General features: G+C 47.3%; 1 protein-coding gene, 1 non-coding gene and 1 pseudogene across 4 annotated transcripts; 2 read left to right on the top strand and 1 right to left on the bottom strand.

The window, feature by feature from the left end:
- Window positions 1-11017: 11017 nt before the first annotated feature.
- LOC148106955 (melanoma-associated antigen D4) lies at window positions 11018-18648 on the top strand. 3 transcript variants are annotated; one of them, XM_087859428.1, is made up of 13 exons: window positions 11018-11150; window positions 12133-12343; window positions 12620-13453; window positions 13864-14067; window positions 14172-14235; window positions 14482-14561; window positions 14951-15042; window positions 15678-15757; window positions 15842-15884; window positions 16314-16376; window positions 17342-17456; window positions 17795-18225; window positions 18417-18648. In XM_087859428.1, exons 2-13 carry the CDS (start codon window positions 12134-12136, stop codon window positions 18424-18426), a joined length of 2226 nt encoding a protein of 741 aa, XP_087715554.1. In that variant the 5' UTR covers window positions 11018-11150; window position 12133; the 3' UTR covers window positions 18427-18648. The 3 variants fall into 3 exon arrangements, with proteins under 3 accessions (XP_087715554.1, XP_087715553.1, XP_087715555.1); XM_087859427.1 differs by having other exon boundaries at window positions 11019-11150; window positions 12103-12343; XM_087859429.1 differs by lacking the exon at window positions 18417-18648 and having other exon boundaries at window positions 11019-11150; window positions 12103-12343; window positions 17795-18229.
- Window positions 16964-17093, top strand: LOC123790015 (small nucleolar RNA SNORA11). Its single transcript, XR_006778982.1, has one exon. It is a non-coding gene; the product is annotated as a small nucleolar RNA SNORA11 (small nucleolar RNA).
- A 6240-nt stretch (window positions 18649-24888) lies between the features above and the next one.
- On the bottom strand, window positions 24889-27491 carry LOC123789990 (large ribosomal subunit protein uL24 pseudogene; annotated as a pseudogene).
- Window positions 27492-27812: the final 321 nt, after the last annotated feature.

Here is a 27812-nt window from a genome sequence, read left to right as displayed (position 1 = left end):
CTTGAAGAAGGAGTAGGGAATAGAAGAGTCAAGAAAGATGCATTACCCAAAGGAAAAAATCAACTATTCTATGTAAGTACTTCATAATACAGAAGAACTTATCCATAATACACATTCAATTAAATAGGAGCTCAAAGAAAGGAAATTAGAATAATAGAATGTGATGAAAGAAAAAATTTCTGAGCTTAGGAAATGAACCACGGACCTAAAAAACACCATTGTAAGTCTAACAAATATATTAGAAATAAGAAGAAAAGCAACAAAGAAAAAAGTAAGTAATAACATCAGCTACCTCATACCCAGACCTTGATTTCTTTTACTTTTTTAAAGTTTTTATTCAAATTCCAGGTAGTTAACATACAGTGTAATATTAGTTTCAAGTATACAATAGAGTGATTCAACATTTCCATACATCACCCAGTGATCATCACAACAAGTGCACTCCTTAATCCCCATCACCTGTTTTACCCATCCCACCACCCACCTCCCCTCTGGTAACCATCTGTTTGCTCTCTACAGGCCTTGATTTCTAATATCATTCTCTGATAAAAAGAATCAGGGATTCTTGAAGAAATGACTAATTCTAGGATAGAGGCAAGAAATGGAAAACATGAGTATGGAGCATCTTGCGGTACCAGAAAAGTGAAGAAGTACTTAAAGTACTGAAGTACTGAAAAAAAATCAATGATGGAGTTAAGTCAAAGAGACACAAGAGCCAGCTGAAAGATATTCTAATGGCCAAAATGGAAACAATTTGAGGAACAAAATAAATAAAGCAGTATTGAATTATAATCCAAAATATAAAGTATATACCCATGATAATAAGTGATTGAAGAAAATAAATGGAGGTGAGTAGACAAATTACCCATGGTTAAGAATTCCAAATAACACTTTATAGAAACCCCACACTCAAAGAGGTTGAACATAATCTCAACTCCTGTGTGGGCTGCTCATAGTGACTTCATTCCAAAGAGTAAAGTATGGAAAAGTGGAAAAAAAGGGTAACTTTATAGTGAAAAAACCTGACAAACTATACTTCAGCCAGGCGATCAAAGTTAACCTCAACAGTGATAAATCATGTTGATAGTATGTACCCTTAATATAATGTGATGAGAATGACACTTAACCTCTGTGATCTTCCATAACCCCAGTCTAATCATGAAACAAACATCAGACAAAACCCCAGTCTAATCATGAAACAAACATCAGACAAAACCCATTGGGGACATTCTGCAAAATATCTGACCAATACTCCTCAACACTGTCAAAGTCATCAAAAACAAAGGAAGACTAAGAAACTGTCACAGACAGGAGGAACCTAAGGAGACATGATAACTTAATGTGGTATCCTGGATGAGATCTTGTAACAGAAAAAGAGTAGGTAAAACCAAGGAATTGTGGACTTTAGTAATAAGTTTTACTATTGGTTCACTAATAGTGACAAATTTACCATACTAATGTAAGATGTTAATCATAAAGGAAACTTTCTATACAATCTGTACTATCTTCACAATTTTTCTGTAAATATAAAGCGCTTCCAAAATGAAAAGTTTATTTTATTTTATTTTATTTTTCTTAAGATTTCAAATTTTATTTTATTTTATTTTCTGATGTAAAGTTCGATGATTCATTAGTTGCGTATAACACCCAGGGCACCATGCAATACATGCCCTCCTTACTACCCATCACCAGCCTATCCCATTCCCCCACCCACCTCCCCACCAAAGCCCTCAGATTGTGTCTCAGAGTCCATAGTCTCTCATGCTTCATTCCCCCTTCTCATTACCCCCCTTTCTTTATCCCTTTCTTCTTCTACCGATCTTCCTAGTTCTTATGTTCCATAGATCAGAGAAACCATATGCTAATTCCCTTTCTCTGCTTGACTTATTTCACTTAGCATTATCTCCTTCAGTACCGTCCATGTTGCAGCAAAGGTTGAGAAATCGTTCTTTTTGATAGCTGAGTAATATTCCATTGTATATATGGATCACAACTTCTTAATCCAGTCATCTGTTGAAGGGCATCTTCGCTCCTTCCACGATTTAGCTATTGTGGACAATGCTGCTATGAACATTGGGGTGCATATGGCCCTTCTCTTCACTACGTCTGTATCTTTGGGGTAAATACGCAGTAGTGCAATGGCTGGATCATAGGGTAGCTTAAATTTTAACTTTTTGAGGGACCTGCACACTGTTTTGCAGAGTGGCTGTACCAACTTGCATTCCCACCAACAATGTAGGAGGGATCCCTTTTCTCCACATCCTCTCCAACAATTGTTGTTTCTTGCCTTGTCCATTTTTGCCATTCTAACTGGCATAAGGTGGTTCTTAGTGTGGTTTTGATTAGAATTTCCTTGATGGCTAATGATTTTGAACATTTTTTCATGTGTCTGTTAGCCATTTGGATGTTGTCATAGGAAAATTTTTCATATCTTCTACCCATTTTTTGATTTGTTTATTTGTTTCTTGTGTATTGAGTTTGAGAAGTTTTTTGTAGATCTTGGATAACAGTCTTTTATCTGTAGTATCATTTGCAAATATCTTCTCCCATTCTGTGGGCTGCCTCTTAGTTTTCTTGACTGTTTCCTTGGCTGTGCAGAAGCTTTTTATCTTGATGAATTCCCACAAGTTCATTTTATCTTTTGTTTCTCTTGCCTTTGGAGATGTGGTATAAAAAAAGTTGAAAGAGAAATTGGGGAATCGATTCCATTTACAATAGCACCAAAAACCATATGATAGTACACAACCTTCAAATTACTTTTTCTTTTCCAAAAATAGAAAGAATAGAAAAATCTCGAATACACATGTTAACTTTACACCCAAAGGAACTGGAGAAAGAACAACAAATGAAACCTAAACCAAGCAGGAGGAGAGAAATAATAAAGATTAGAGCAGAGATCAATGAATTAGAAACCAGAAATACAGTAGAGCAGATCAACGAAACTAGAAGCTGGTTCTTTGAAAGAATTAATAAGATCGATAAACCACTGGCTGGACTTATGCAAAAGAAAAGAGAAAGGACCCAAATTAATAAAAATATGAATGAAAGGGGAGAGATCACGACTAACACCAAGGAAATAGAAACAATTATTAGAAATTTTTACCAGCAACTATATGCCAATGAATTAAGCAACCTGGAAGAAATGGATGCCTTCCTGGAAACGTATAAACTACCAAGACTGAAACAGGATGAAATTGGCAATCTGGATAGAGCAATAACCAGTAACGAAATTGAAGCAGTGATCAAAAACCTCCCAAGAAAGGAGAGTCCAGGGCCTGATGGATTCCCAGGGGAATTCCACCAAACATTCAAAGAGGAACTAATACCTATTCTCCCGAAGCTGTTTCAAAAAATAGAAACAGAAGGAAAACTTCCAAGCTCGTTCTATGAGGCCAGCATTACCTTGATCCCCAAACCAGGCAAAGACCCCATCAAAAAGGAGAATTACAGACCAATATCCCTGATGAATGTGGATGCCAAAGTCCTCAACAAGATCCTAGCCACTAGGATCCAACAGTACATTGAAGGGATTATCCATCACGACCAGGTGGGATTTATTCCTGGGATGCAAGGGCAGTTCAATAATCGCAATTCAATCAGTGTGATAGAACATGTTAATAAAAGAAGAGACAAGAACCATATGATCCTCTCAATTGATGCAAAAAAGGCACTTGACAAAATACAGCATCCTTTCCTGATTAAAACTCTTCAGAGTGTAGGGAAAGAGGGAGCATTCCTCAATTTCATAAAAACCATCTATGAAAAGCCCACAGCGAATATCATTCTCAATGGGGAAAGCTGAGAGCTTTTCCTTCAAGGTCAGGAACACGACAGGGATGCCCCCTCTAGCCACTGCTGTTCAACATAGTGCTAAGAAGTCCTAGCCTCAGCAATCAGACAACAAAAAGAAGTAAATGGTATTCAAATTGGCAAAGAAGTTAAACTCTCTCTCTCTCTTCACAGATGACATGATTCTTTACGTGGAAAACCCAAAAGACCCCACCCCCAAATTACTAGAACTCATACAACAATTCAGTAATGTGGCAGGATACAAAACCAATGCACAGAAATCAGTTGCCTTTCTATACACGAACAACGGAGCTACAGAAAGAGAAATTGGGGAATCGATTCCATTTATAATAGCACCAAAAACCATATGATAGTACACATCTTTCAAATTACTTTTTCTTTTCCAAAAATTGTTTTAGCTATTCTAGATGTTCTTCATTTCCTTATAAATTTTAGAATCCGTTTTTCAATTCCAACCAAAACCCTGATGGGATTCTTATCGAGATTGTGCTGAGTCTATTGATGAATTTGCCGAGAATTAACTCTGTAACAATATCTGGTCTTTGATGTCATGAACATAGTATATCTCTGCATTTACTTGGGTCTTCTTTAACGGTTTTCAGCACTATTTTAATGTTTTCAGGTAATATGTTGCACATGTTTTGCCAGATTTACACCTAAACCATTCATAGTTTTAGGCTATTGTAAATGGTATTTTTGCTGTTGCAAGTGGTATTTTAAGTTTTGTTTTCTTGATTACTTATTTTTGTTGTACAAAATTCCATTGACTACAATAAAGTTATTGATAATATGCACTTACAAACTTTTAATGAAGGATCCTTGATGACAATGCTCTCATTCCTGAAATTGGTAGCTCGTGTCTTCTCTCTTTTGCTCCCCTAATCATTCTAGATAAAGGCTTGTCAGTTGTATTGATACTTTTTTTTTTTTTAAGATTCATGGAACACTATGTCAAAAACTAATGAAGTACTGTATGGTGACTAACATAACATAATAAAAAGATAAAGACTTTATTTATTTACTTGAGAGAGAGAGAGAGAAGGAGCAGGGGGAGCAGAGGGAGTGGGAGAAACAGACTCCCTGCTGAGCAGGGAGCCCAACGCCAATCTGGGGCTCTATCCCGGGACTCCCAGGATCATGACCTGAGCCAAAGGCAGATGCTTAATTGACTGAGCTACCCAGGCACCCCAGTTGTATTGATAGTCTTAAAGGTCAGACTTAAAAACTTTTATTTTTCTCTATTGTCTAGGTCAGTGACTTCTGTACTTTCCCTTATTTCCTTGCTTCTGCTATTTTGGTCTTCATTGTTTCTGCATTTTTGTTTCTAAGTACTGAAGTTAAGGCCATTGGCTTGAATTCCCGTTTTTAAATATAAAAACAGGATCTATAAATTTGTTTCCAAGGACTGCTTTAGATACAGCCTACTAATTTTAATACGCTGTACTTTAATTTTCATTCAGTTCAAATTACTTCCTAAATTTCTTTCAATTTCCTCTTTCACCCATCTGTTATTGAAGAATGTATTACATACTTTCCAAGTATTTTTGAAATATTACAGACACATTTGTGTTATCTACTTCTAATTTAATCTCACTGTCCTCTAGGGAAATCCTTTGGGTGATGCTAATCCTATCAAACTTAGTAAGACTTTTTTGTGGCCCGGAATATATTGTCTATCTTGGTCAATTTTATCATGTACATACGAAAATAGCATGTGTTCTTTGTCGTTGGGGAGAGTGTTTTAAGATGTTAATGAGGGGGCGCCTGGGTGGCTCAGTCGTTAAGCGTCTGCCTTCGGCTCAGGGTGTGATCCTGGAGTTCTGGGATCGAGCCCCATGTCAGGCTCTTCCGCTGGGAGCCTGCTTCTTTCTCTCCCACTCCTCCTGCTTGTGTTCCCTCTCTCACTGGCTGTCTCTCTCTCTGTCAAATGAATAAATAAAATCTTTAAAAAAATTTTTTGAAAAAAGATGTTAATGAGATTAATTTGGGTGATAGTGTTTTTCCAGTCTATACACTTACTGAATTTTTTTTTTTTGCCCGTTTGTTCAATGATGAGGAGGAAAGACTTAAAATCTCTGACCCTAATTGTGAATTTTTCTCCCTTTTGCATATTTCCAAATTCTGTTTATAGGTGTATAAACATTTAGAATTTTTACATCCACTTGATGAATTGGCCGTTTAGGCGATTATCAATATAAAGGATCCTCTTATATACGATCCTCTCTATCCCTGGTAATATATTTTGTTCTGAAATCTGCTTTGTCTGATATTAATATGTCCACTACTGCTTTGTTTTAATTACTGTTAGCATGATATATCTTTTCCCATCCTTTTACTTTTAACCTCTATGTACCTTTATATTTAAAGTGGAATTCATGTACACAGCATATAGCTGGATCTTATTTTTTAAATCCATGTCATATGTCATCAGGGAAATGCAAACTAAAACAGTGAGATGCCCCTACACATCTATGAAAATGGCCCAAATCCAGAACAGTGGCAATACCAAATGCTGGGGGTGATGTGGAGCAACAGGAACTCTCCTTCATTGCTGGTGGGAATGCAAAATAGTACAACCACTTTGGAAGACAGTTTGACAGTTTCTTACAACACTAAATCTACTCTGACCATACAATCCAGCTATATGGATCATTCCTTGGTATTTACCCAAATGAGCTGAAAATGTATGTCCACACAAAAATCTCATGTTGTGTTTATAGCAGCTTCATTCATAATTACAAAAACTGAGAAACAACCAAGATGTCCTTCAGTAAGTGAATGAATAAATAAACTGTGGCACATCCAGACAATGGAATAGTATTCAGCATGAAAAAGAAATGAGCTATATTTGTCCAAACCTATAGAATGCACAAAACCAGCAATAAACACTGATGTAAATTGTGGGCTTTGGGTGATAATGATGTGTCGATATAGATTTCATTGATTGTAAGAAGTATACCAGTCTGGTGCAGGATGTTGGTAGTGGGGCAGGCTGTGTCTGTTTTGGGCAAGAGGTTTATGGGATGGCTCTGTACTTTCTGCTCAATTGTGCTATTAACCTTAAAGTGCTCTAAAAAAAATAAAGTTTATTTAAGAAAAAGGACTCCAAATTGTCAATCTCTACATTTTAATTGGTGAATTAGACTAATTTTATTTAATACCGTTATCGATAAGGTTGGATTTAGAGTTATCATGCTACCTGTTTTCTACTTGCTCATCTGTTGTCTTATTTTTTCCCCCTTTTTGGGCCTTATTTTAAATTAAGCGAGGGTGCGCCTGGGTGAGTCAGTCGGTTAAGCGCCTGACTCTTGATTTCTGCTCAGGTCATGATCTCGGGGTCATGAGATCCAGCCCTGTGTGGGGCTCCATGCTGGGTGTGGAGTCTGCTTAAGAGTCTCTCTCTCCCTCCCTCTCTCTCTCTCTCTCTGCACCTCCCCCTTCCCACACATGCTCTCTCTCTCTCTCAAAATGAATGAATGAATGAATAACAAAGCGAGCATTTCGTGATACCATTTATCTCCCGTGTAGCTTTATAGCCATAATCTTTTGGATAGGTACATTTGGGTTTATATTTGACGCTTCTTTAACTTGCAACAGTCTACCGTCAAGTAATATTGTACTACTTCACATGTAGAATAAGAATCTTACAACAGTATACTTATATTCCCCCCAGTCCCTACGCTATTATTGTCCAAGAAATTAATAATTCTACATCATTTATGCTCCACAATGCATTGTTATGAATTTCTGTTTACACTCTTAATTAATTCATAAGGAATTTTTTATAAATAAGAAATATTCTATTACTATCATCATATTTAGCAACTCCAGTATTGATTATTCATTTCTATAGAACATATTTACATTTACTGCCATTTTTCTTGTACCTGAAAGGCATCCTTTAATATTTCTTGTAGTGCATACCTAATGATGATGAATTATTTCAACTCTGGTAAGTACAAAAAAACTTTTAATTCAACTTGACTTTTTAAAAAAGATTTTATTTGTTTGTTTGAGAGAGAGTGAGGGCACAAGAGCATGAGCAGGGGGAGGGGCAGAGGGAGAAGCAGACCCCCCGCTGAGCAGGGAGCCCAATGTGGGGCTTGATCCCAGGACCCTGGGATCATGACCTGAGCTGAAGGCAGAAGCTTAACCGACTGAGCCACCCAGGCACCCCTCCCCAACTTCACTTTTAAAAGATATCTATTGAGTACAAAATTCTGAGTTGATAGTTATTCATTATTTCACTATTATAAAGATGGTATGCCACTTTCTTATAACTTGCATTGTTTCTGATGAGAAGTTTTCTGTAATTCTTACCTCTGGTCCTGAATGATTCTATGTTTTTTATGGTTTCCCACTTCCTTAGGGGTGAGGGGGAGCAGATTGGAAGAATGTCATGAATACACACCATGCAATATCTGCGCGTAGTCACTTCAGTAGAACTTCGATGCATGCATAGCAAAGTCGACACATCTTAAAACCATATGGCTCAGTGAAAAAAAAATCAGATTTAAGAAAAATTTTATACCATCATGCCTCTAGCCATGATGGATTTACAGGAACCCGATTTGCTCTCCCACCTAAATATCTGTAAACCAAAACAATTATAAAGCCTTACCTCATGGCACCACAGGCAACACAGGACAGTGGTCCCTGAGAGAAGGGAAACTAACATGGGGAGCCCTCAGATCGCCCAACTCCGCCACCTTCTTGCCTGGATAGAGTTTACAGGCTACAGCACGGGGAGATTGAACACAAACAGAGCCCAGTGGAGAACCTGAGTGAAGGAGACAGAGTTGAGAATTCGAGAGGCCAACATGACTAGAATTTGCTGGAAGCAAGGGAGGGGAGAGACACACAGAGAGGTAGTTCCAGAGAGATGCGGAGGTTTCCCATCAGGGTGCAGTGTATGAGCGAGGGGGAGCGGTGGTAGCAGACTTCCATTTTCTGCAGTGTGTAGTTGTGTAGATAATGGTGCCACTTACTGAGATGGTGAAGATGGGAGTTTTAAAAACAAGACAGACGGGAGTGTGAGCGTGTGGGTGGAGTAGGTTCACTAAGTGACTGGTTCTAGACAGACTCACTATGAAGAGCCCTCGAGACATCCAAGCGGAGATGTCATGTAGGAGAATGAATATATGGCTTTGGATCTCAAAGGTGAAGTTCATTCTAGGGCTGTAGATTTTGGAGTTATTAGCATATTAGCATAAATAGTTATATAGCAGAGAGAGAGAGAGAGGCTGATATAAAAACGAATGTAATAAAAGCCCACATCATAAGAAAAAAGATGTAGCTATGTATGGTGATGGATGTTAACTAGACTTACTGTGGTGATCACCTTGCAATATACAAAAATTTTGAATCATTATGTTGTACACCTGAAACTAACATAAGGTTATATGTCAATTGTATCTCAATTTTAAAAAGGAGAAAGAAAGAAAAAAAATTTTAAATAATAAAGCGAACAAACAAAAAGAATGTAAGAGTCCACTACGTTTTTTCGTAAAAAGCACAGGTTCAATTTGAGATGGGAACATAGTGTTTTCTATTAGCACTGAGCAGTTTGTCAAGGCTTTCACTTCTAGGGTCTGGTCACCTCCCACAGAAACGTGTTACACAGGAAGGGCTGAAGAGACACAGGCTGCTGACAGTGGGTTGCTATGCAACAGCTGAGGAAAGCCATCCAACCAGCCAGAATTGATATTGATCACTGGAGAGTAAAAGCTGTGGTCCTAGCAATAGCTTCCATTCATGCACAGGAGCCCCAGGGAGGCTGACATTAAAAACAAATATAAAAGTCCACATGGATTTTGTAAAAAGCCCAGGTTCGATTTGAGTTGGACACAGCATCTTCTCCCTCCAAAGCAGTTCCTCCAGTTATTCTGGAAGCATAGCAGCATGTGTTGGGGTGGGTAAGTGCTTCCTGTGCTTCCCATTTTGCATATTGAGAACCCCGGCTCAGAGATGTCCAGTGACCTGAGCAGGCTCACACAGCTAGCAACACACTGGCCCAGCACTCCATCCCTGGAATTCTGAAGACCAGCCCAGCTTCTTTCCACAAGACCACAGCTGCCCCAGGCTCCTGCCCTGGAAGGAACCCCGGGCAAACATTTACTCTGAATCGGGGCTTGCCATGGTTCAGACACACAAGTGCCTGATTGTCCTGGCTGCTCTAGCAGGCACCGGGAAGGCTTCAGGGGCAGCGTGTTTGTGCCACTCACAGCGAAGAGGCCTGACGGTTGGGGCAGGGAGTGAACCCCAAGGAGCAATTCCCACACCTGGATGGACCCACCTAGAGTAGGCGAGGGGTGGAGACTTGCGGGGGGTGTCTCTGCCTGTGTCCTGGATGCAGAGCTTGAGCTTGGGTCTCAGAGAGCACAAACTTTGCTTGTTTGAGACAGGTGTTGGCAGGGCAGGAGAGGTTTGTGTGTGGCGGGGGCGGGGGGGAGGCGGCGGCAGTGGATCTGTCGCTCAAACTGGAGAGGGGAGCCTGTCTCGGTCCCCAGGCCAGCACTACTGGGACATGGGGTTTGGAGTCAGGAAGATTCAGGCCCACATTATTTCATTTTCTGTTGACTGGTTCTGTGGCCTTGTCTGTTCATGCGGTGTGTCTGCGCTTCAGCTTTCTGATCTGTAAAATGGGGATGCTGACATCCACCTCCCAGGGCTGCTGTGAGAGGAAGACCAGCCCCAGCACAGATAGCGCTGTGATGCCCAAGCTGCATAAAGAGTAGCTGGGGAAGCAGATGTTCCCAGTGTGTCTGGGGGCCATAGAGATGGGTAGTGCTGGGGACCACAAAGGTAAGTGGCATCCTCTGGCCATTTCCATTCCCCTTGTTACAGTTAGAGACCCAGCTAGAGACCTCTGCGTTTGTGACCTGCGGGTCATGTTGGGGAAGCCCGGCAGAGTGTGCTCCCCAGACCACACTGGAGGAGCTTGGGGGGAACGGGGAGGGCAGGGAAGAGAAGCATTGTGCAGAAGTGCAGGGATCGAGGGTAGATGATTGGGTGGTCCAAGTGCACCACACAGGCTGTGAGTGCGCGCGCCTCCGGTCAGAGGAGGGGGTGAGAGGTATCTGGCGGGAAGGAGAAAAAGCCCCCCACCCCGCCCACCCACTCGCGGAATCGCATGCGCACTGGGGACCTGGTGGAGAGGGCTTTTGTTGGGAAAGCGGGCGGGCTGGAGGGGTCCGCGCATGCGCAAGCTGCCCAGCCGCGGGGGGTGCGCGGAGAAAAGGGGCGGGGTGGTCGGAGCTGCTGTGCTGGCAGCAGTAGGCGAGGGCGCGGCTGCGGGGTTCCTGGTGCTGAGGACGGACGCCATTGGAGCCCCAGGGAAGGTAAGGATCCAGCCTCAGACCGGACCGGGAGAGGGCGAGTGGAACCCGGCACGCTGCGCCCTCCCCACCCCCACACCCGGATCTGAACAAAGCCCGGGCGCTCAGAACCCGAGCCCTATTAGACCCATGGTCTGGGTAGGACCTCCCACCCCACCCCGCCGCCTTCTCCCGCCAGCAGGCTCAGGGCTCTCTCAGCCCAGCCCTGCTTACACCGGAGCCCACGATCCGAACCCCTGTAGCCGACCCGTGTGCTCCCTGCTGAGCTTCCTTAGAGAGGAGGCCCTACCCCCACCCCAACCACTCCTAGATCACTCCCAACCAGCTGACCCCGTTGCTCCCTTCCTGGAGTTGCAATCCTGGGATTTGAGACCTCCAGCGCTCCAATCCATGCCTCCCCTAGTCCGAGTCCCTACCCCCCACCGCCCCCACCCCTAGAGCTCCTCCTGTATGAGCCCAGCCCAGACCTGAATCAGCTGAATGCCCCCGCCCGGACCTAGCCAGAGGGTCTCTGGATTCAGTTTCCCATAAGCTTTCCAGGGGCCCCTGTTGTCTGAGCCCTCTCATGTCGTCTGCTCGCCTTTCATCATTAAATCAAAGCCCTTTGTTTCTCCCTCTCTCAATGCACATCCCCTGTGGGACTCTTCAGACCCAAGCCCGCCAGTCCACCCCCTATTCAAATCTAGCCGCTGGGCTGGAGAGCCTGCCCATCCTAAACTCCCCTTTAGGTGCGGGGTCTCCTCCGACCACCTCTCTATCCCTCTCCTAGAGCTCTGTCTCTGACAGAATCTAACCCAACAGATACCCCCTACCCCCCCCACGGCGCCCCCCCCGCCCCCTCCACCGCCATGTACTGCCTAGTAACCTGATGATTGCCGACCCCCCCCACCTCCTGAGAGATCCCACCTGCCACTGGATCCCGGCCTCTCCCCCTGATCCTCGCCCTCCCTCCCAGGCTGAGCTCTCTTTTCCTTGGGACCCCCAGCATGGCTGAGGGAAGCTACCGCATGGAATCGGAAACCTACAACGTTGAAGACATGGATGAGGGTAGTGATGAAGTCGGGGAGGAGGACATGGTTGAAGGAAACGACTATGAAGAATTCGGTGCTTTTGGAGGCTATGGCACCCTCACCAGCTTTGACATCCGTATCCTCAGAGCCTTTGGGAGCTTGGGTCCAGGCCTTCGCATCTTATCGGTGAGGCCCCTTGTGGACCACCTGCTGGCCCTGGGCCTTCTCCCCTGTGAAGCTGCTGTGGAGAGGGGGGGGGAGCGGTGGGTGAAAGGGAGGGCTGAGTGGGGAAGGACTGCCCAGCTTCCCCAGGCTTCCCTCTCCTACTCAGAGGAAGGGGGCTTGGGAAGGTCTGGGGGGGGTGGGAGCTGGCTGCAGGGGGGAGGCTGGCCAGCACAGGGAAGCATGATGGGAGCATGTAGAGCTGTCTGCCTTCCCCTACCCTTCTCTCTGGCCTTACAGAACGAGCCTTGGGAACTGGAAAACCCTATGCTGGCTAGGACTCTGATGGAGGCATTTCAGCTGGATCCAGAAACACTTGCCAATGAGGCTGCTGCCCGTGCTGCCAACGTAGCCCGCGCGGCCGCCTCCAACCGTGCTGCTAGGGCCGCCGCCGCTGCTGCCCGTGCCACCTACAATCAGGTGGTCACTAACTGCCCGGTGGCCACAGACCAGGCTTCAGGAGAAGATACCCAGCCCATGACCTATGCGGCCCAGGCTCCAGCAGCCACCCCTGAGACAACCCGTGCTGCTCCGCACATCTCCCAGATGCTAGTCAACAGTGAGATGGCCGCCCCGGGGGCTCCAGCTACGTCCCCACAGCCCCAGACAGCCTCCCAGGCCCAGGAGGCCGCTACTGAGGGCCCTAGTACTGCCTGTGCTTTTGCTCAGGCTCCATGTGCTAGCGAGATGGAGGCCACCCGGCCCAAGACAGCCTTCCTGGGTCAGAACGATGTCTTTGATTTCACCCAGCCGGCAGGTGTCAGTGGCATGGCCTTCCCACGCCCCAAGAGACCCGCCCCACCCCAAGAGGCTGCCCCAGAGGGCCCCAGTGCTGCCTCCTCGGGGGTGGCCCAGGCAGCACCTGCCAGGGAGGGGGCAGCCACCCGGCCCAAGACGACCAAGTCCGGAAAGGCTCTCGCCAAGACTCGGTGGGTGGAGCCTCAGAATGTTGTGGCAGCAGCTGCCACCAAGGCCAAGATGGCCCCAAGCATCCCTGAGCCCGAGGGTGCAGCTGCCACCGCTCAGCACAGTGCTGAGCCCTGGGTCAGGATGGGAGGCAAGAGGACCAAGAAGGTGAGACCTCCTTGCTCCCTCCAACCCCCCCTTGCTCCCCTCCTTTCTCTGCTCAGTCCTCTTCTCTGCCCCCTCCTCCCCCTCCCTCCTCCCCCTCCCTCCTCCCCCTCCTCTCCTCGCCTCTCCTCTCCCCTCCTCCCCCCTTCCCCCCTCCCCTCCCTTCTTTCAGCTTGTGCATGTTTGTCCAACACAAATGCAATAGCATGCTTTGGCTGCACGAAGTTTCTGTCCTCAGGCCTGGAGGGAGAAGAGGTTGGCTCGGTGCCGGGCGCGTAGTAAGCACTCAGCACACGTCATCTGCTGTTTGTACTACTTGATTTCCAAGTACCTGCTCTGGTTAAGATGTGTGCTGGGCCCTTTTGCACGGCGAGCCTGGTAGCCCTGGGTCTCTCCTCTCTCTCACTCTATAGTCCAAGCACCTGGATGACGAATATGAGAGCAGCGAGGAGGAGAGAGAGCCTCCTGCGGTCCCACCGACCTGGAGAGCATCGCAGCCCCCATTGACGGTGCGGGCTCAGATGGCTCCCCGGCCCCCAATGGCCCTGAGGTCCCAGGTACCCTCAAGACATGTACTGTGCTTGCCACCCCGCAACGTGACCCTTCTGCAAGAGAGGGTGAGAAACCTGCCTTTCCCCCATCTCCCTCCTCTCCTCTCCTGTGGGCCAGTTCTTGAAGGTCACCCGTGCCTTGGTCTCCCTGTGTGCTCCTCCTTCTCCAGGCGAATAAGTTGGTGAAATATCTGATGATTAAGGACTACAAGAAGATACCCATCAAGCGCTCAGGTGGGCAACCTGGGCCCCCTCCCCGAGCTCTGCCCTTCCATCATCCCGTCCCCATCCCTACCCTAAGGGGCCTGGCATCAGATGTCTCTATGCAGCATGCCCCACTGATCACTCCATTTGCACAGTACGGGGGTGGGGGGGGGGTCCCAACGGTGCTCCCCTCAACAGGGCTGACCGAGGGGCTGCTGCAGCTCTTTGGCCCCAGCTCAGTCCAGGTGCTCTCTCCACCTCTCTCGCCTCCTGCAGACATGATGAAGGATGTCATCCGAGAATACGACGAACATTTCCCTGAGATCATCGAACGAGCAACATACACTCTGGAAAAGGTGGGCGAGTGCCCGGGCAGCTCACTGTGGTACAAGAGCTGCAGAGAAGCCTTGCACCCTGCAGCCCCTTGAGGCCCCCTTTCAGTACCACCTGCTCTGGGAAGGCTTCCCTCGCTTCTCCTCTTGAGAGCATCCACTGCATACTTCCTTCCCCGGAGGGTTCCTGTCCCTCAGATTCCTTCAGCGTCCCTTGTCTCCTGAAATGGGTCCTACTGCTTTGGCCAGTGCCAGAGCTCCCGCAGGGCAGTCCCTCTGCAGCGTCTCTTCTTGAGCCTTCTCCATAACTTCGGCGTCCCTGCTGAGGGAAAGTTCTAACGGGGAACTGAGGGTCTGCCTGCAGGACAGGCAGTGTGGGTTTCTGCTCTCATGTTGTTTCTTCCGCCGCGTAGAAGTTTGGGATCCACCTGAAGGAAATTGACAAGGAAGAACACCTGTATATTCTGGTGTGCACACGGGACTCCTCAGCTCGCCTCCTGGGAAAGTAAGAAAGGGCAGGAGGGTTGTGGCCTTCCTCACTGGTGCCTCCCCCTCCCCTTCGTCTCAGAGAAACGGGAAGACAGGGCTTTGGTGCCTGGCACAGCTCCCACCCACAGTTAGTGGTGCCCAGTGATTAGGGGGTGAAAGGGGAAGTGGCCTGGGGTGAAGCCTTGCTGCTCTCAGGGCTCCACCCCCTCCCCAGCTGCCACCTACCCACCCCATCTTCCTAGGAAAGTAGGCTCCTTGTTGCCTGCCTCTTCCTGCTACGTGCCTGGCCTGGGCTTGGCAGAGTGGTCGTGGGGGAAGGAAGCTTCCCGTCCAGTGTAACTCCTGATGCTCAAAGGGCAGGGAAGGTCTGGACATGCCTCCAGACACACTGTTACCAAGTGATTGCTCCCCGCCTGACCCCATCCTGGACGGAACTTTGGGAGGGAGTGTTTGCATCCACATTTGGGGCGTGAAGCGATTCAGTCTCAGACAGGGGAATGAATGAATGGTCTGGATGAGAGAGCAAGCCGTGTGTAGAGTGGGAAGAACTGCGTGGTAGCCCAGCCATCTGGGAAGAGCTAGTTGGGTGAGCCAGCCCTAGTCCCTCGGGCAAATGGCTGCTGGACAGGATCCTTCTTTCTACACCTTTAGGACCAAGGACACTCCCAGGCTGAGCCTCCTCTTGGTGATTCTGGGAGTCATTTTCATGAATGGCAACCGTGCCAGCGAGGGTGAGTGGCTGGACCCCCAGCTGGGGGGTTGCCCACAGTCTCAGCATCGTGTGCTGAATTGTTGTGACTCTTCTCCCCTCACAGCTGTCCTCTGGGAGGCACTACGCAAGATGGGACTGCGCCCTGGGTATGACGGGGCTCTTGGCTCCCGCTCCTCAGTGTTGTCTTTGGGCACCAGTGGCCCCGGGATTGGATTAGCCTGGGGGCCTAGTGCAGGGGAGTGGACGTCTTGGCCTGGGAAAGTGCAGAGGGTCTCACCACGGTGCACGGGGAAATGGTCTTGAACCCTCAGCCCCTCTTTGCTCCATATCCCCTCTCTGTCCCCAGATGAGATCCAAGAGAACCCATCAGAATTAGGGGTTCCAGTCACACCCTTGCCGAGGGCAACCCTGACATGTGGTCCTGTGGCCCCTGCTGCCACCCCAGGCCTCCATGGGGATCCCCCCACTCCCGCCCCGCACAGGCTGGGAAGCTCTCCATCCTGCTAGGGACTGCTCCTGCCCGCACCCGGGTACTGCCACTGTCTGTAGTTATGGATTCCTTTCCTGGCCCTCAGGGTGAGGCACCCATTCCTCGGAGATCTGAGGAAGCTCATTACGGAGGACTTTGTGAAGCAGAAGTAAGTAGTGGCCAAGTTAACTTCGTCTCACACTCGTGCATTCCTCGTGGGCTGATCTGGCTGAGCAAGCCATTCCCCGTGCCAGATCTTAGCACCAGAGGGCTAGGTGTCTCTGGTGCGAGGGTGGGTGGGGTATGTGAGTGTTGGCGGCGAGTAGAATTCCAGTGCAGCCCCGGGGAAAGGGAGTCGAAGTTGACAGAGAACACGTGCAGGGTGTCTTAGAACCACCGTGACATTTGGTACCTGCCTCGTAGGCTGCAGGAGAATTCCTCCGCTTTACATCCCAAGAACCTGGGGCTCAGAGAGTGGAAGTCTGAGTATGGCCCCGGCTGGTAAGGGGCCCGTTTGGTCCTGGAGCCCGGCCCTCCTAACTTTCTGGTTAGGCCCACCCTGTGCTCGGTCCTTGGAGAACACATGTGTGCGTCACACAGGCACACTACCAGGCGTCCGCGTGTACACAGACAGACATGCGCGCACTCGCAGAGTGGGGAGTACGCTCGGAGTGTGCCGCTTTTCTCCCCTTTACCGTCCTCTTCTATGGTGGGCTGTCCCAGGGTTCCGCCAGGCCATGGACGGGTGCCTGCGATGGAGTGTGCGCATAGCGGGGGGCCTGAAGAAATGGCTCCTGTGTTTGCAACACACCCAACAGGAACCTGGGTTCGTTGTGACAAGGGGCATGAATCTTGCGGCCTTCCGATGAACAGATACCCGACACGTGTCCCACCCCGCACCTCCACGTGGCTTCTGGGCAGGACCAGCGGCCCGAGGCTTTGTAGGCCTCAGTCCAGGAGGCAGAAACCCTGGGAGTGAGCGTGGGAGTGAGGCATGGGCTGGAGGGCCGGGACAGCCCCCCCGCAGGAGCTGAGCGGCAGTCTCTGGGCTGGGGAGGGGCTACCTGGGAGCCCTTGGTGCAACGACAGGTCTGCCTGGCTGGAAGCAAACATTTCTCTTCCTCTTGCACTGAGGTACCTGGAATACAAGAAGATCCCCAATAGCAGCCCACCCGAGTATGAATTCCTCTGGGGCCTGCGAGCCCGCCACGAGACCAGCAAGATGCGGGTGCTGAGATTCATCGCCCAGGTAACAGAGAGCCTCTGTTTGGGGCCAGGCGGTGGGTTGTGGATTTGGTACTTGCCCTACCTTCTCTGTTTCTTGGCTACAGCCTCCTCCTCAGGCTGTTGGTCCAGTGAGGATCCGGACAGTTTCCTAAGTTGGGAACGTACCCAAGTTCACAGGTGTAGTAAGTGTGAGGGATGGGGTGAGGTGCCAGGGAGGCACGGAGTCACAGGAGAGTCGGATTCCAGTGCTCTTGACTTTTATTATGACCGTGCACAGCCCACGGGAGGGTATGTGGCAGGAAGCAGGTGCTCAGCGAACGTGGGGTAGCTGTGTGGATGGTGTCTGTGACTCTACTGCAGAATCAGAACCGAGACCCCCGGGAATGGAAGGCTCATTTCCTGGAGGCTGTGGATGATGCTTTCAAGACGATGGATGTGGATATGGCTGAGGAACATGCCAGGGCCCAGATGAGAGCCCAGATGAACATCGGGGATGAAGCTCTGATTGGACGCTGGAGCTGGGATGACATACAGGTGGAGCTCCTGACCTGGGATGAGGATGGAGATTTTGGCGACGCCTGGGCCAGGATTCCCTTCGCTTTCTGGGCCAGATACCATCAGTACATTCTGAATAGCAACCGTGCCAACCGGAGGGCCACTTGGAGAGCTGGCGTCAGCAGTGGCACCAATGGTGGGGCCAGCACCAGCATTCTAGATGGGCCCAGCACCAGCTCCACCATCCGGACCAGAAATGCTGCCAGAACGAGTGCCAACTTCTTCTCCTGGATCCAGTAAGATTTTCAGGGGATACGTGAAACTCAGAAGGAGGGGGTGGGAAGGGGCTGTGAAAAGTCAAGTCGGGGACAGGCCTGGGTGCAGTGGGGGAGCAAAGACTGTGAGAGACCCTTGTGTTTTTCGTGTCCCTCCCCCCACCTCGTGTCTATTGACAGTTCTGTTTCTGCTTTTGTGTCTTGTGTTACAGACAACGCTGATGAACCGCGGCAGTCCCTCGCCAAGCCAGAGTGCCTCCTCGGATCCCTCCTTCACACGGCACTCTAGGCAGCTTCTACCTGCCCATCCAAGATGGCATGCAAGATGAAGCTCTCTTTGCCCTTCCTGCTTTTGTTGTGTGCTTTTGTTGTGCGCTTTTGTTGTGCGCTTTTGTCGTGTTTTCATGTTTTTGGTATCAGTGTTACAGTAAAGTTGCAAAATTACTTGGGCCGTTTCCTCCTTTATTTGCGCACGTACCTGTGCACGTGGTGCTCCGAGTGCCACATGGTTGCGGGCTCTGACATAGACACTCCCCGCCTCTGCCTGGAAGGCAGCAGGTGTGGGTAGGGTGCTGGGAAGATGTGGAGAGGTACCAGCTGAGTGTCTAGACCATGAGTTTCAAGAGGCTCCAGTCCACATAGTGACCTGATTTCCTACATGGGACAACCCCAGTTAGACACCAATAGTGGGGGAGGTGGCAGGAAAAGGGATGGAGTAGAAGGCTGTGGGTTGGTGCCACCGTCCCTCTCACCAAGGAACGGGGTCCACAGACATCCACCAAGACCCACCTCCTCCACCCCATCTTTGGAGGCGCCATCTTGGAACCCTTCCCTCATCCTCCACACACAACTTCAGCACCTCACCGCTCCCTCAGATGGAGCCTTAAGGACAATGAGCTAGGCCTCGGCGACATTCTCACCCCTCCAGCAGGTTGAAGGAGGAGCCATTATCGCCCACAGAGTGGGTCCAATGAAAACAGACCTCGACAGCCTGTAACCCTGACCCGAGGCCTGTTGGTGGGCTCCGGAGCTCTTCTTCACTGGAAACAGGGCCCTCCCAGTGAAGCCAAGGCCGGGCCTGTGTCCTGGTGTCTTCAAGGCCTGGGTGATTCCCACAGGAGTGGGGCTGGGACTGCAATTCTTCCAGCGGACGACAGTGAGAGCAGAGACGCCTGGGAAGGGCTCAGTGGCAGGCTGGGACAGTGTCCGGAGTGCTCTCGGGTCCCTCAGTGATGCCCACAGTTGGGAGGATGAGGTCCAAGGTTGAGAAGAAGGAGTGAATCGTGTAAGGGCCTCTGCACGCCTTTGCCTCTTCCCCGAGAAGAGGTCCCCTTCTCTCCCCCAGACTTGGCTCCTGACCCAGATCCAGGCACACAATATCACAGGCCCGGTGGAGAATGAAAAACTTGGGTCCCCTTGCCCAAAAATGATTAAGAATTCCAAGAGAGTGATGGCTTAGTCTCGAACTAGGTGTGCAGCCCCTCCGAGCACAGGGTCCTGTGGAGCTGCATAGGTCACACCACCAGGCAGCTAGCTATGTAAGGTTTCCTCCCCCAAAGTCAAGCTTCAGGTGGGTTTCTGCCTTACCGGCCACTGCTGTGGTTTCTGCCTGCCCAGCTGCTGGATCCCTGCTTGGCCACATGGACACCGTGATTCCGACAGAATTTGAGTCCCCTTCACTTTGGCTTTACTGACACACGGTCTGGGATGTGAGCGGGATGAAGGATGCCTGGGATCCCAGTCCTGGGGTGATGAATGATCCGAGACTTTTCTGGTACTCTCACCCTGGGAATCTGCTGTGCACACAGCCAGCACATGCCTTTTCATGGATGAGGGTGCAGGCACTCACTCAAAGCCAGAGGCAGGAGTTGGAGCACCGTGTGCAGAGGTCACCTGGAAAGGAGCAGAAAGCAGCTCTCAGAGACAGACAGCGTGCTGGTGAGGGTGTCCCCTCCCCAGGCCTGTGGGCTTGCAGCACTCCCCTCTTCCATCCTCCTTTCCCCTGGCTGGCCTCTCCAGGTTGGGGGAAGGGGGAGGGGCTTCCCAGGAGCTGCATACTGCACAAGGTAGTTGAGAGTAGGGTGGGCAGGGAGGAAGAAAGCAGTGAGGTGGCCTCTGGGACAGGGAGGAGGGAGCGCCCAGGGGACTGCTGTCAGGCTGACTGTCAGGCTGGTCACCTGGGAGGCTTCCCACCTGCTCACTCACAGGGCAAATGTGACACCATAGCATAGGTCCCTTCCTGGGACCCCAACCCAAGACCTTTCAAGGCTAAATGCGTGCTCTGTCCATTGTAGCCGGCTACCACCACCTTGGAGGGGCTCACAGTGTCGTGGGAGCGACACCCCCATCTCTCACCACTCTCTCCCACCCAGGCTGCCCTTACCACTTCCCATCTCCCTTCACTGGGCCAGATCCAACCCCCCCAGGGCTTCTCTGACCCCAGGTTCGTCCTAGGCTTTTAAGGCTCCCACCATCCTCCCAGCCTCCTGAGACATCAGGTTTGGCGATATCCTAGGCGTCCATCCTGCTCCTCCCCCTCGTCTTTGTCATCATCATTGTCAGGCCCTGGGGCCCGGTGCTGTGGGTGCAAGATCTCACTCCATCCTCGTTGATACTCTGCAGGGGTCACTGTTCCCCCATGGCACACATGACAAAATGGACTCAGAGAAGGGAAGTGACTTGCCTGAGGTCCCTGACCTAGCTCTGCCACCACCTGGACAAGTGACCTTGGCCCAGCCTTTTCTCTCCCTGGCCCTCAGAGATCCCACCTCTCACAGCACAGGATTGGGCTAGACAGATGTACTCTGAGGGTGCCCCAGCTCTGAGGTCCTGTGGGTCTGCTTTCCCAGTCACATCATCTCTCTGGGCCTCAAGTGTCCTCACTGAGTAATAGGGGTAAAAGCATGGACCCAGTACTGCCTGGCCCAGCTCCCAGGGCAGCCGGGAGCACCTGGTGTGGCCTGCGCATGAAAGAAGGTAGGAAGTGGGTAAAGCAGTGTGAGAATGACAGGTGCATGCCCTCCTCCCCCAATCTATGCATGTCTGAGGTGGGGGTCCTCCGGAAAGCACCTGAGCTTGACACCCCTCCCTGACCCTCTGAGCCCCGTGACCTCGGGCAAGTCAGTTCACCTCTCAGAGCCTCCATTTCCTCATCTGCGCAGGTAGGGTTACTTACAGCGCTTGCCTCACGGTCTCAAGGACAATACCGAGCGATAGAGATTGGAAGTTATCAGGAATCTAGTAGCACAAGAACCCTCACCCCAAACCCCATCCCCTTTTCCAGAGAGGAGACTGAGGACCAGGCAGACAGAAATGACTTGACCAGTGTCAAGTTCTCAAGTTCCCCGGGTTTGAATTTGGGATGACTCCATATTACACGTGCCCTTTATTTGGAAACAAGCATCGTAGAAATGATACAAACCTGCAGGACATCGTACACTTCAAATATGACTCTGAACACTCTTCTCACAGCCTCACAGTTTCCCAAGATGCCAACGCTTCAGCATCCATGTCAGAAATGGGCTGTCACACCTGAAGGTGACACAACGGTTCCTTGCCAGGCTTCCTGACTTAGTCTATGGTTCAGCCAACACATGCCATTTTATTTGGCAGTAATTGACATATCTATGGGTTGCAAAGCTCCAGAAATACAAAGCAGTGTACACACCCAATGACCACAGGAAAGAAGAAAATTACAAAGACGGTGGGGCTAGAGTTGAAGAGGATGTGGAACCAAGCAACTCCCCTGTACCGTCCATGGAAGTCTGAATTTGTACACGGCCTTTGAAAAACATTAGAGAATTACAGCATGTTGCTACCTCATGCTGCCTCGGGGGAGGGGATGTCAGAGACAAGGTCCGGGTGAAAGTGAGCCTTCTGAAAGCAGAGAGGGAAGAAATAGAAAGATGGAGCTCTACTACCACTAGCCCATTCATTGCCTTTAGCCAGGAATCTGAGATACCTGAGAGCTGGATAAACATGTGCCTTGTGGGGGAGCAGCACCTGCAAATGATGCTTTAGCCTGTCACTGAAGCTGTCTAGAAAACTTTGGGGTCCTAGCAACTGGAACGGGGACACCATGGAGGAAGGGCCCCTATGATCAGGCCACCCTTGCAAATCTCCTGCTCTTGCTTTCTCCCCCCTCAATCTGAAAAAAGGGCACAAGGCACAAGGTTGGAATGCAGTGGGGTCAAAGGTTAAGGCCAAAAATCAATGCAGAAGGACGTTTCCCAGGAGATGGAGTCCAAATTCTTGTTCTGAAGCACGCTTTGTTCATCTGTGTGGTGGCGGGGGGGGGGGGGGCAGGGAGAGAGGCTGGCTAGAGCCTTCTGCTTGGTGCTCACAAGTACCTATGAATGATGATAAGGTGCTGAAAGTTTTCATTACCACAGGTCTCTGTTTTGCCTTTTAGCAACCTGAGGTCCTCCAAATCAACCTAACAACGGGTTCTCTTTATCAGCTTTACCGAGGTTTAATTCACAAACAAAATCATGCCCATTTAATGGATAGTTCCATGGACTTTGACAAATGCTACCTACCATCCTTGTCACTCCTACCTCAATCAAGTAAAAGAACAGTTCCACCGTCTAATAGTGTTCCCTTGCACCCCTTCCCAGTGAATTCCTACCATCCACATCCAGCCTTAGGCCACCACTGACCTTCTTTCTATAACACTATGGATTAGAATTCTCTTTCTTAGAGTCTGTTATACATGTAAACATGCAGTACGTAATCTTTCATGTCAGCCTTCTTTTCCCCTGCTTCAATGCTTTGGATATTCATTCATGGGGTGGCAGGAATCAGTCGATTAAATCAAAACGGCGGGGCACCTGGGAGGCTCAGTTAGGTAAGCATGAGTCTTTAGCTCAGGTCATGATCTCAGGGTCTTGGGATAGACCCCAGGTCAGTGCTCCGTGCTTAGCAGGGCATCTCCCTTTCCCTCTCCCTCTGCCTCTACCCGGCCCCCCACCCCGCACTCGCCCTCTCTCTAGCTCTCACTCTCTATCTCAAGTCAGTAAATAAGATCTTTTGGAGGAGATTATGCTAAGTGAAGTAAGTCAAGCAGAGAAAGACAATTATCATATGGTTTCACTCATTTATGGAACATAAGAAATAGGAAGATTGGTAGGAGAAGGAAGGGAAGAATGAAGGGGGGGTAAACAGAAGGCGGAATGAACCATGGGAGACTATGGACTCTGGGGAACAAACTGAGGGCTTCAGAGGGGAGGGGGGTGGGGGATTGGGATAGGCCGGTGATGGTTATTAAGGAGGGCACATATTGCGTGGTGCACTGGGTGTTATATGCAAGTAATGAATCATGGAACATTGCATCAAACGCTGGGGATGTACTGTATGGTGACTAATATAACAAAATAAATATTGTTTAAAAAATACGAAAATAAAATACAAAAACAAAATACAAAAAAAAAAGGTAAGCAAATAATATAAATCAAAATGGCCCCTATTCACAGACAACTTGATTGTCTCTGTTAAAATACAGTTACACAAAAATATCCTAGAACTCATAAGTGAATTAATCTAGAGTGCAGGGTAGATGATTAAAACACCAAAATCAACCATATTTCAATACACTACCGAAGAAGTGTTGGAAAAGAGGTTTACCACTCAAAAAAGAAAGTCAATTCTTAGATGTTAATCTAACAAATGATGCAGGGTATTTATATGCTAAAAACAGCAAAAACGCTGAAAAAAAACCAAAAGAAGACCTAAGTAAATGGAGGAACAGACCATGGTCATAGATTAGAATATTTAACATAGTAAAGATGTCAATTCATCTGAAATTGATCTCTGGACTTACTGTAATTCCAATAAAAATCCCAGCAGCAGGATGCATTCTAGACATAGACAAGCTGATCCTAAAGCTTACATGGATACTAAAAACAAACACACAAACAAAAAAGATAGCAAGAATAAGTATGAAAAAAAAAAGAATAAATGTGGAGGAATCACATTACCTACGTTTAGAACTTTTCAACAAATGTGTGGAAAAAACTGGATGTCCATCTAAAAGAAAAGGATTTCACATCTTATACTATAACTCACTAAAAATAAATCTTAGATATAAATCAAGAATATGAAACTGTAAAACTTTTAAAAGGAAACAACAAAATCTTCAACCTGGTTTTTAGAAAGATGTTCGAGGTAGAAGAACAACTCCACCCTGCCACCACCACCACCCACCCCCCTGCCCCACCCTGTTTTTGTTTTTGTTTTTGTTTTTCTGTGAAAGATGCTATTGAGGGTTTGAGGAGAAAAATCTCAGGCTGGGAGAATGTATTTACAATTACCTAAACAACAGAGGGCTTGTATCCAGAGTAGATGAGAAACTGTCAAAACCCAACAGTAAGAAAAGCATGGAAAAAATATTTGAACAGATACATCAATAAAAAGGATATATAGGTGGCAATTGAGCACATAAACAGATAAGCACACTCACTGGCTGGGATAGGGACTAAAACTATGGTGAGATACTGGTAATCCTATATTAAAATTGCCGAAATTACAAAAAGAAAGCAAGTAAAAACAACACAAACACGTGACAATATCAGATGATGTTGAGGATGGGTAGCAACTGGATTCACCACATGTTGCTGGAGGGAATGCAAGGTGGTATAACCACTCTGGAAAACAATGTTATTGCTTTTTATGAAGTTAAACATAGGCTTAGCCGTAGGACATAGCAATCTGACTCTGAAGTATTTCTCCTAGAGAAATTTCAACTTGAGTTCATACAAAAACCTGTAAGTGAATGTTTGTAGCAGCTCTGTTCATGTCACCCCAAACTTGAAACAACTCAAATACCCTGCAACAAAGTGTATTCTTTCCATACAATTAAATACTATTCAGTGGTCTAAAGGAATGAAGTATCGATACAGTCAACGACTTGGATGAAACTCAAAAGCATTGTGTTTAGTGATAGAAGCCAGGCTCAGAAGGTTACATTTAATTGATTTTTTAAAAGAATTTATTTATTTATTTATTTATTTATTTATTTATTTATTTGAGAGAGAGACTGAGAGACAGAGAGAGAGCACGAGCAGGTTAGAGGGAGACGGAGAAGCAGACTCCCCCCTGAGCAGGGAGCCCGACACAGTGCTCTATCCCAGGACCCTGAGATCATGACCTGAGCCGAAGGCAGATGCGCAACTGACTGAGCCGCCCAGGTGTCCCAGAAGGTTACATTTTTAACGATTCCATTTACATGACTTTTTTGAGATGACAAAACTATTCTAAAAGAGAGCAAGTTGGTGGTGCCCTGGTTAGGTGTAGAGAGAGAGTGTGACTACGAAGGGATAGCACAGGGACTTCTTGGAGGTTATGGAAGTGTTCTGAATCATATTGTGATGGTGGCTACAAGAATCTACACATATGTTTGGGCACCTGGGTGGCTCAGTCAGTTAAGGGTCTGCCTTGGGCTCAGGTCATGATCCCAGGGTCTTGGGATTGACTCCTGTATCAAGCTCCCTGCTCAGTGGGGAGTCTGCTTTGCCTTCTACCCTTCCTCCCTACTTATGATCTCCTTCTTGCTCCCTCTCTCTCTCAAATAAATAAATAAATAAATAAATAAATAAATAAATAAAATTAAAAAAAAAAAGGAATCTATACATGTGTTCAAATCCCTGGAACTGGAGGTCCAGAAAAGTCTATGTCACTGAATTTAAAAACACAATTAAAGAAATAATGGCAAAATCGTTTTCTTCAACCAAAAATTATTAGAATTGAACAGTAGTATACTCCACTACAGAAAATATTGATACATATTTTTAGCATTAAGGAAAACCATACCAAATGTCAACCCAGATGAACACAAATGAATGAATAGCTATAGAAATCGTAAATGTAGGGAGGGTTAATTATTTTACTTTTCAAAAACTTTCTTTAAAAGTTAACTGAGTGTTGGGGCACCTGGGTGGCTCAGTTGGTTAAGTGTGCAACTCTCGATTTTGGCCCAGGTCATGATGATCTCAGGCTCCTGAGATTGAGCCCTGCATCAGGCGCCATGCTCCGCAGGGAGTCTGCTTGAGATTCTCTCTCTCCCTCTCCTTCCCCTCCCCCCCCCGCCCAGTCCCCTACTCGGGTGTGCTAGTTCTCTCTGTGTGTCAAATAAATAAATAAATAAATAAATCTTTAAAAAAAAGTTAACTGAATGTTTATAAAACCAATAACAATGCATTGTGGGGGAATACAAGGTATGTATAAAGAAAGTCTAGGGAAACAAAAGCAAACAGATGAGAGTGTAGAAATAAAAGCATACTATATAAGTTTTCACTTTGTACATGAAGAAAAATTTTATCATTGAAGGTGAAATGCCTAATTTTAACTATGTATAATATAATCCTTACAGGAACCACTTACATATAAAACAAAAGGAATAAGTATTAAACCAAGATGTGGATTAAAATTGGAATACTGAAAAATACTTCAAAAAAAGAAAAGGAAACGATAAATACTTCAGTTATACATGAGGTGGTGAGAGAATTGGGTTAAAGAAAGAATGAAAAGACAAAGGAAAGAAGGAAATAAAAGAAGGAAGAAAGGAAGGAAGGAAGCTAGAAAGAAGGAAAGAAAAAGAGAAATAAAGTTACTCAAAATAAGAGGATGAAGTTAAAACCAATCATACCTATACTTAAGCTAATTGTATATGTTCTAAACTTTCCTAATAAAAGGCAGTGATTGCTAGGCAGGAGAGCTACAAGACACCACAAGATGCCACTGAATAGAAACTGTATGGTGACTACCATAATATAATAAAAAAAAGTCTTATTATAAAAAAAAGAAACTCACTTTTTTTCACTTTGTTTTTATTTACAGTCTTATATAAGATTACTTTATTTCTGTATCTTGTCAATGTTTCTTCTTCATATTTGCAACTTTCCTTTCCTACTTGGCGAGATTTGGTTTTACTTTGAAGGATCATTTTGTGTTTTTTTGTCTAGTTTTAGTCTAGTGATAGCCACCTCGCTAGGGCGAATGCCCACATGGACAGTCATGCCATTCGCCTTCTCACGCTATACTCATTCAATGTAGACAACGTATTTCTTCCTGTAAACCTGGACTACTTTGCCAATTTGCTGGCCTTCGTCGTGTCCTGGCACAACCTGTACCTTATCATCCTTTCAGGTGGGCATGGATTGAAGGTTGTACTTCTGTCTCAGCTCTTTAGAAAGACAGGAAGACATAATCTTCCTGTGAATGTGGGAAGGTACCCTGAAATGCCTTTTCTGGTTCTCGGTCTGGTCAGAAGTTACGAAGGCATTGAACTTCATGCTGGCTGCTGGCACTTCAGTGATGGCTGCAAAAGGGAAGAGTGAAACTCACGTTAATATGGAGACAGAGATAGGTTAAATGTAAAAGGGTTGAAAAAGAGATGCCATGTGAACATAAATTATAAGAAAAAAGGTTCTAATAATGGCTAAGTTAAATTTTAGGACCAGGATTATTACTTTTTTTTTTCCTGAGAACAATTTCATTTTTTAAATTATGTTGTGCTAGTCACCATACAGTACATCATTAGTTTTTGATGCAGTGTTCCACGATTCATTGTATAACACCCAGTGCTCCATGCAATACATGCCCTCCTTAATACC

Source organism: Ursus americanus, chromosome X (assembly GCF_024610735.1).
Source record: "Ursus americanus isolate L20-20 chromosome X, mUrsAme1.1.p, whole genome shotgun sequence".
Taxonomy (NCBI): Eukaryota; Metazoa; Chordata; class Mammalia; order Carnivora; family Ursidae; genus Ursus; species Ursus americanus.
The sequence above is the reverse complement of the archived record's forward strand: the minus strand, read 5'-3'. Positions and strand labels throughout refer to the sequence as shown.

Coding starts and splice junctions, on each gene's coding strand:
- LOC148106955 (XM_087859428.1), top strand. CDS start 12,134: ATGGCTGAGGGAAGCTACCGCATGGAATCGGAAACCTACAACGTTGAA. Junction 14,236..14,481: donor GATACCCATCAAGCGCTCAG/GTGGGCAACCTG, acceptor CGCCTCCTGCAG/ACATGATGAAGGATGTCATC. Junction 14,562..14,950: donor CAACATACACTCTGGAAAAG/GTGGGCGAGTGC, acceptor TCCGCCGCGTAG/AAGTTTGGGATCCACCTGAA.